Source organism: Delphinus delphis, chromosome 15 (assembly GCF_949987515.2).
Source record: "Delphinus delphis chromosome 15, mDelDel1.2, whole genome shotgun sequence".
Classification (NCBI taxonomy): Eukaryota; Metazoa; Chordata; class Mammalia; order Artiodactyla; family Delphinidae; genus Delphinus; species Delphinus delphis.
This window is the reverse complement of record NC_082697.1, coordinates 28297941-28306635: the sequence shown is the minus strand read 5'-3', so window position 1 is coordinate 28306635 and position 8695 is coordinate 28297941. Positions and strand designations below refer to the sequence as shown.

The window sequence follows — 8695 nt, the reverse complement described above, 5'->3', positions numbered from 1 at the left end:
GCTTGCTGGGGTCACGGCCAGGGTGTGGGAGGTCCCAGTTCTGTCTCCATTTCCCTCCTGACTCATGATGTGACCTTAAACCAGGGACTTCATTTCTACCTTTTCCCATTTCCTCTTCTATCAAATAGGGATAATCATATGCGATAAAGTGCTCAGAGAGGTAATTGCGATGTTAAATCAAGCCATTATTATTCCATGCTGGGTTTTTAAATAAAGATGCTGGCCGCTCCTCGGAGCCCTCCGACTACAATGTAGAAATATCAGGAGGAGGTAAGAGGGCCAGCAGGCCTTTCCCTTTCAAGGAACTCTGGGCCCCTGGTGAAGAAAGGGTCTACAGTGTGTTGGCCTTTAAATGGTGCCGTCCAGGGGTGTCTTAAGGAACCGCGGCCGGGAGGTGATACAAACCCATTGACAGGTGAGAAGACTGAGGCTAGGAGAGGGAGGTGATCCCGCTCTGATTTCCCCAAGAAAATCAGCTTCCACACTGTTAGAGTAATTAGAATGATAAAATGGTTATAAACGTAACAAAAGGGGTCAGCAAACTTTTTCTGTAAAGGACCAGATAGTAAATATTTTGGGTGTTCCGGGCCCTGTGGTCCCCGTTTCAACACTCAGCTGTGCTCTTGTCGCATGAAAGCAGCCCAGTCACTATGTAAACACATGGGACGGGTGTTGTATGAATCAGGGTTCTGCAGAGAAACAGAAACAATGGGATGTGTACATATAAAGATTGGATCTAAGGATTGGATCATGGAGGCTGGGGAGTCCAAAGTGCTCTTTCCCCTGAGGGGAGAAGCACCCTCCTCCCGCACCAGCCTCTCTCACTGGGCTGTCACGATGTGCCTCTAGGTAGTGGCTGAAGAAACGCTTCCTAAACCTGCAAGTGGAGAGGTTTTTCTCTGGGGGGGGGGGGGGGGGCCTTAGGAGGCTCCTTCACCGTAGGCCACGCAAGCCCCCTACCCTGGCCCCTCCCCGGGGTCTGCGCACTGACTCACTGCCCCTGGAGCTCACCCAGCAAGCTCCCTTCCGCGTCCTACACAGAGATCAACAGCAAAGTTCCTTTTCTCCTGGCTCCTGCCAAGTCAGGGACCGTGAGCCAGCAGGGCTATCTCTCATGTACAACTTCCAAGCTAATCCCCACAGCAAAGGCGAAAACTCTCCCCCCAACCCCCACCCCGGGGCTCATCTGACGTTGCTCAATAATTTGTTTATCCTACGCAAGGAAGGAAACAGGATGGCTTAGGAAAACCGCAGGGCTGATGTGTCTCTGTTAGAGACCGGGTAGATCCATTTGGAGGCCTAACTCTCCCACTTAACAAGCCAAGTGGACTTGAGCAAGCAACTTCTCCTCTCCCAGCCTCAGTCTTGTCCCTGTACAATGGGTATGAAAACATTCACCTCTGGGTGTCTGTTGTTGTGAGGGTTAGAATAATACGTGTAAAGCGGTAACGCACAGCCTGGCAAGGAGGAGGCTCTGTTATTGGATTGATGTGACCATGGATACAGAGCTCTCAGCCCCAGCCTGCAGTAGGCCGTCCACACAGTTAATTCGTTCAACTCCTTTTGCTTCCCCTCGGTTGCAGGCCCTGTATTATCACTCCGTTTCGCCTCTTTCTTTTCCCATCTCCTGTAACCCAAGTAAGGTTGGAATGGAGCCCCCATGCTCCTGTCTGTTTCCTTCTCTCTGCCCACCCCCCACCCCCACCCCAATGCCTTCGCTCTTTCTGTGTCTCCCCCCTTCATGGCCCTCCCGTGCTCATTTTCTCTCCTCTGCCTCTGTGTCTCCACTTTAGTCTCTCTTCCTCCCTCTCTTCCTCTGCCTCTCGCTTTTCTGTCTTTGACTGGTTTTCACTTCCTCCCTGTCCCTCTCCCCCCACCACCCCCTTATTTCACTCTCTCGGTCTGGTTTTCCCCTCCCTCCTGTCTCCCCTTTCCTCTCTGCCTCTTCTCTTTCCTCCCCTCACCCACTCCATGGTTTCATTAACATTTGCCAATTTCTTTAGCAGGTGTTGGTTTTAGATGCCCTGCAGACCTGTGAGATTTCTCTGGGGGCACAAAAGTATGAGCCAGAAAAATTCAAAGGGGCTTCCTGAGAGGTCCAGGGTTGCCTGGTTATTCACTCAACACATGCGTGTGGAGCTCTTGTTCCTGTTCTAATCTTGCATTCGGCACCACCATTCGTTCAGTCATTCATTCATCAATCACTCAAACTTCCTTAGTTTTCCCATCACTCTAGAATGAAATGCAAGGTCCACCTTGGCCTGCAAGGGCTGACACCATCCGGCCTCTGCCCACGTCTCCTCTCTTGTGCTCCCTCATCCCTCTGGCCTACTGGTCATCTTTAAACACAGGGACTTTCATCTTTCATCTTTCATCTCAGGGACTCTGCACTTACCAAGTCCGAGCTGGCAGGAGACTCAGAAAGAGGTAATTATGTGATAGACAGGGAGCTGTGCGCGCTCAAAAGAGGAGCCTAATCCAGACAGGATTCCTGAAGGAGGCCACCGAGACTGAGTTTTGGAGAACAATGAGGGTTAGCCAGGCCAGAGGGAGAGCGGAGAGGATGGGCGGCATGAGAAAGGCGCTCCATGTGCCAAAGTTTGGGCCAATGGGGCACAGGGGGCATTCGTTGTAGAACTGCAGGAGGTTTGGTCAGGTCCAGGTCAGACGGAGCTCACATCCAGTCTGGGTGCTGTGCCCTTGCTGGGATTCCTTGTTCAGATGATGTAACCTCTCTGTGCCTCCATTTCCTCACTGCAGAGTGGGGAGAATATCAGTCCCAGCCTTTGGGTGTTGCTACGAGGACCCCCTACATTGAGATATGAACAGGTCTCAACACAGGGCCGTGCACACAGTGAGCCAGGTCGATGGCAGCTCTCCTCGGCAGGAAAGCCCTGGAGGGCCTGGCTCGGGGGGATGGAGAACTTGGACACAGGGCAGGGTGCAGTCACACTGTCATTCAGAACTGTCCTCTGGCTGCTTGTGTGGAGGGTGTCTCAGGGGCAAAATTGGAGGCGGCTCTGGAGCCAGGAGGGAGGAGCTGGAGGCTGGGGAGGAGGTGCATTGAAGGGACTGGGGCTGTACCGGATGGTTAGAAAGATGGGCTTTGGGGCTCTGGAGCCAGACTGCCTGGGGGCAAATCCCAGCTTTGCTGCTTACTAGCTCTAGAGTCTTTGCAGGTGTCTTATCTCAGTTTCCTCATCTGTGAAGTGGGCATGACAACAGTACCCACTCCACACAGTTGCCGTGAGTATAAATGAGTTCGTTCATGAGAATCACTCAGGACAGCCTGAGTGCTCACCAACCATCAGATCAACTAGAACTATCATTATTAAATATAAAGGAAATGGATGAAAAGAAAGGATGCTGACACTGTATTTGCCTGGGACAATGAGATCTCAAATCGAGCTTCCTACTGTAGCAGCCAAGCTGGGCGGGAAGCTTTAGGCCAGGAGTTAGAGGGTGGTGATGCTGCCCCTCCCCAGTGGATGAGCAAGACCTTGCTAACCTTGTACCAGGCCAGCCCAGCCATCACTGATAGGAGAGAAAACATGAGCTGCCGGCTTTGTATCTGCACATAAATGGCACAGCTCACTGGCCTGGAACCCAAATCCGCTCAGCAGTTGACAGAGCGTGAGAGAAACTTGAGGAAGGAGAGAGGCGTGGATGGACACAGGTCCAGCTCCCCGAGGTTTCTTCTCTGAGCTTCTCTGCTTAGGGGAGCAGACCTAGCCCAGCCTCAAGAGAGGCAGAAGAGCCTTTAACTGCTGTGTGACCTCAGGAGATTCACCAGTCCTCTCTGAGCACCAGCTTTCTCATCTACCAAGTGGGGATAATGATGCCCACCTCTCACAGATGGCAGGTGGGTTGAGAATAATATACAAGTAACAGCTCTGTGCATGGGGCCTTCTGGGCCTCACGAAGGGTTCAGCTGCTAGAGAATCAAAGTGGTTCTAGAAATTGTAGTCATGTATGGGCACATGTGTGGGGAGTCCAACAGATTGTGCCTGCACACCAGCTTCACCACTCACGGGGGTGCATGGGGCATTCACTGAACCGAAAGTGTCCTCCTCAACGGGGAGGAATGAATGAGATGACAGACACGGGGCCTCAGTCAAGGCCTGAAGCACAGTAGGGGCTCCGTCAATGGTGCCTGGGCTCCTGTCAGGCATGCTTTGGAGGGGAACCTACTGTGTGCTCTGAGACTAGCTCTGGGCTATGGCATGGGGCCCTGGGGCCATGGGTGGAGTCTTCTAACCCCCCTCATCACCTGAGGAAACAGGGCAGTGTGCAGGAAGGGGAACTAGGAGAGGGGAGGGAGGACAGCCGTACCTGAGAGCAGCGATGGAGGCTGCAGACTACAGGGACCAGGGTGGGGAGAGAGTGGCAGCCATGCCTGGGTGGTGTCTCGGGGAAACTGCCCATTCCCAGTTGGGAGTTCTTCACTGTGCCCCCATTTGACAGCATCTTGATATTTGGATTATAAGGAGCTAGCTATGAAAGGGACAGCTTTTAATAGACTCTTTGTGCAGCATTAATTCATCTGCCTAGGATTTATTGAGGGCCTACTATATGCTGGTCAGGTTTGTGGGTGCTGGTTACAGTGGGACTATGCCAGTTAGGGTCTGTGCTCACAGGGAGCTAATATTCTAGTGGGGAGACGATAATAAACAACAACAACGACAAGCATCAAACGGTAGGACAGTCTGAGATGGTGAGTGTTCCGATGCAAAGAAAGCACGGGGATGCGAGAGAGACCCAGTAAGCTGTGCTAAACGCAGGGGTCAGCAAATACCTCCCTGGTGATGGGACACTGAATTCATTCAGTTACAAGAAGGAGTGAGCCATGTGGAAATCTGAGGCCACAGTACCACAGATGGAGAAACAGGAAGTGCAAACGTCCTGAGGTAGGGGCAAGCCTGGCATGTTTGAGGAACACAGAGAAAGTATTTCAGAGATGAAAACAAGACACAGCTCCTGCCTTCATGAAACCAAAGTCTGAAGACTCACATAGGTAATTACCAAGTAGTGGACTATTTTAATGGAGGAGGCACTAGTTTCTGGGATAATACCAAGGGGGAACATCATTTCCAGCCTAGGAGATCAGGGAAAGCTGCCTGGAGGAGGTGATATCTACTCTAGGACCTAAACAATAGGTAACAGAAGAGGAGAGCAGGGCTTTCCAGGAAGAGGGACTAGCATGCAAAGGGCCAGAGGTGGGACAGGCGCTGATCCATTCATTAGGGGAATTATAGGTAGCTGGATGTGGTCGGAACCCAGAGCTGAAGACTTGGGTGTAGGGATGGAATTGAGGGTGTCCCTGACATTTAGGAGAAGGGCCAGACCTGACCCAGCCCAATGGGTCTGATCCCAGCATTGATATGCTGAGAAAGGCATTTCAAGGTGGGCAGGAGGGACCAGAGAAGGAGCTGGAGGCAGGGGGCCAGCATGGAGACAGGTGAAGGTGGAGCTATGGCTGGAGTAAGGAGAAGTGCTGGGGTGGGAAAGGTCCACAGCAGAAAGGACTGAGCTGGGGACAGCTTGGGGAGCAGGGGAAAAGGGAAGGGGATGGAAGCCTCAGAGAACACAGAAAAGCAGATAGCCACGTGTCTACTGGCAGGTGCATGGTCAGAGTGGGTTGATGCCTGACAGATCTTTGTCTACTTCCTAGCTGTGGTAGCAATCACTTCCCCTCTCTGAGCCTCAACTTTCCCATCTGTTTAATAGCACAGCCCACATTAAGAGTTGTTGTGCAGATTGAATGTGAACACATAGGAAAGCTCCTAGCACGTTGCAGGGACTCTGCCAGCAGGAGCTCGCTTTGCAGGCTCAGGACACACCCCACAGAGTAGGCAATCACAGATTTCATTTCTTCTTTCTCCCTCTCCGGCAGGAAGAGCCAAGACAGAATGGCGTGGCAGGGGCTGGTGCTGGCTGCCTGCCTCCTTGCGCTCCCCTCCGCCACAGCAGACTGCCTGTCCCGGTGCTCCTTGTGTGTTGTGAAGACCCAGGATGGGCCCAAACCCATCAACTCTCTGGTGAGTTTCAGGGACTCCTGTGAGTTTCCACAGATGGAAGGGACCATTTGTGTGTGGAGCCCAGAGAGGGAAGGTAGCAGGCCTGGGCAGCTGTGAGCCTGTCCTATAGACTCATCCCACCTGTGCAAGGCATGTCCTGCCGTGGTCAGCCTGGGTGCCTGCCAGGGACTTTGTTTTCCAGCCTCCTGTCCCCACCCCAGATCTTACCACCATGGGTTCACTCAGGTTTGGGACCGGAGCTCAGGTTTCCAGGGAGCCTGTTGCCTGGTAACAAGGAGTGTCATTTATGAGGTGGTGCTGACTTTGGGAGTCAGCAGCCCTAGATGAACTTTTCAGAGCTTCTCACCACCAGGCCGATAGGCACCTCCAGACCTAGTCACTCGCAGGGAAGGAGCTCTTTTCACCACCCCTAGATGCCAGGATCTGGTTGTCAGGATCCGAGCCTGACTCCTCTCCTGTGGCTTTAGCATCTCTTGGCTGGCCTTGCTGGCTTTACTGTGAGTCAAACTTCTCCCTGTGCCTCTCCCATGACAGCAGACAAGCTAGAGTAGAGGTACATGGGTGTGGTGGACAGAATGTGAGCTTTGGTTCTGCAAATTTCTAGTTCCATGACCCTGGAACCCCCTCTCTGAGCCTTAGTTTCCTCATCTGCAAAATGGGGGTGATTTCATGAACTGAGGATGCAAAGTATTGAATATACAATTCTAGCCACTCTTTACTAGGATGCATACAGTGCACCAGGTGCTGCCCATATATGATCTCAAAAGAGCCCAGTGGTTAAACATGGTGATTCGTGGCATTAGAACCTGGGTCCAAGTTCCAGTACTGTCCAGTATCGTCCTTGTGGTCATTGTTATCATCATCATCACGTTTAACTCCTCCCTACTGCTATGAAGTAGATACTATCATCCCTCCAGGTTTGATGAACCCTTAAACATCCCCTCATATGTGTTCTTTCTACCATTCTGCATTGCTTCTGATCCCCTCTATAAGGTGTTTGCAGCAAGCTTCACACTTAGGAAAGGTTGGGAGAACCAACTATTCCCTCTGGAGTGAGAAGTGGAAGATTATGGGTGAGCACGGCAGAGTGCTATGGGAGGATCTTATCTCCAGTTCTGGCAATGTCACCTGTAGCCAGGTGCCCTTGGGAAAGCTGTTTCACCTCTCCACGTCTGTTTCTTCATCCTCCACGTGAGCGCAAAGTCACCTACCTCTATGTACCACTGGGAGCATTAAAGTGGGCAGCCCGGGGCTTAGTAATGGTTTTTCAATTTTCTCAGACCTGGACAGGGGACTCTCTGGGGCAGGGGCTTGTAGTTTGACGGTTTGATGGTGGTGGTATTACCACTGTGGTCTTTTGGGGTCTTTTTCAGATTTGCTCCCTGGAATGCCAGGCTGCCCTGCAGCCCGCTGAGGAGTGGGAGAGGTGCCAGGGCCTTCTGTCTTCCCTCACTCCCTTCACCCTCGGGCTTAATGGCAAGGGAGACTCGGAGAGCAAGGCAGCTTTGGAAGAGCCCTACAGTGAGCTGGCGAAGCATGCAGGGCCCTCCTGGAAGGAGCTGGAGAAAAACAGGCTCCTTCTCAGAACCCCAGCGGAGGAGAATGATCTAAGCAGCAGCCTGGCGGAGAAGCTCAGGGGTCTCTCTGGCAGATTGGGGGAGGAAGCAGAGTCTGAGCTGACTGGGGGGGCCCAGCCGAACGATGGTGCCATGGAGGCTGGAACACTGGATTCCGATGAGGAGGACCCCAAGGAGCAGGTCAAACGTTACGGGGGCTTTTTGCGCAAATACCCCAAAAGGAGCTCAGAGGCGGCTGGAGATGGGGATAAGGTGGGCCATGAGGACCTGTACAAGCGCTATGGGGGATTCTTACGACGCATCCGTCCCAAGCTCAAGTGGGACAACCAGAAGCGCTATGGCGGTTTTCTCCGGCGCCAGTTCAAGGTGGTTACTCGGTCTCAGGAAGACCCCAATGCCTATTACGAAGAGCTTTTTGATGTGTAAACACCTCTCCATCGTGGAGTTGAGTCAGGAGCTTCCCGTAATGCCCTTCCAGATTGGAGTGAATGCATTCATCTGCCCCTATAGCCCCCATCCCTACGCTCAGTTCAGCATTGTCTATAAGACATCCAAACCTAGCCTGCCTCTCTTCTGCCTGGGTGCAGTGTTTGTCTGGGTCAGTGAGGCGGGAGGATGGAGGTTCCCTTCTCCAATAGGCTTAGCGCTTGGCTCCAGCCCTACAACTCTAAAACTACCACCAGCAGCAGCTTTTGGTATCAATCCCATTCACGTGACTCTCCAACTCCAGGAATCCAGACTGACCTCTTGATCTCTCTGGATCTATGATCAGGCATTCTGACCAATGCCCCTCTCAGAAGAAAAACGAGCATTCCCCCTCTCATGCAGATATATTCATTTATATAGTATATGCGTGTATCATAAAACATACAAAAGGTAGAAATTTAAAACAAGATAGATAAATAAAAATCCTAACATTTTATTCTCAGACCTCAAAAGATCTCCCTACAATGGAGACCATGCTTTAGGTAAAAAGCTTAAACATTGCCTTTTATTGGAGCAGGTATTCCTACACTAGAGAGTTCGGGCTCCCAGTGGGTTAAATGTTCAGTTATTGTACTCTGAGTTCACATTGTTTAG

General features: G+C 51.9%; 1 protein-coding gene across 1 annotated transcript; it reads left to right on the top strand.

The window, feature by feature from the left end:
• Positions 1–5909: 5909 nt before the first annotated feature.
• Positions 5910–8188, top strand: PDYN (prodynorphin). Its single transcript, XM_060032848.1, has 2 exons — positions 5910–6038; positions 7412–8188. Exons 1-2 carry the CDS (start codon positions 5910–5912, stop codon positions 8039–8041), a joined length of 759 nt encoding a protein of 252 aa, XP_059888831.1. The 3' UTR covers positions 8042–8188.
• Positions 8189–8695: the final 507 nt, after the last annotated feature.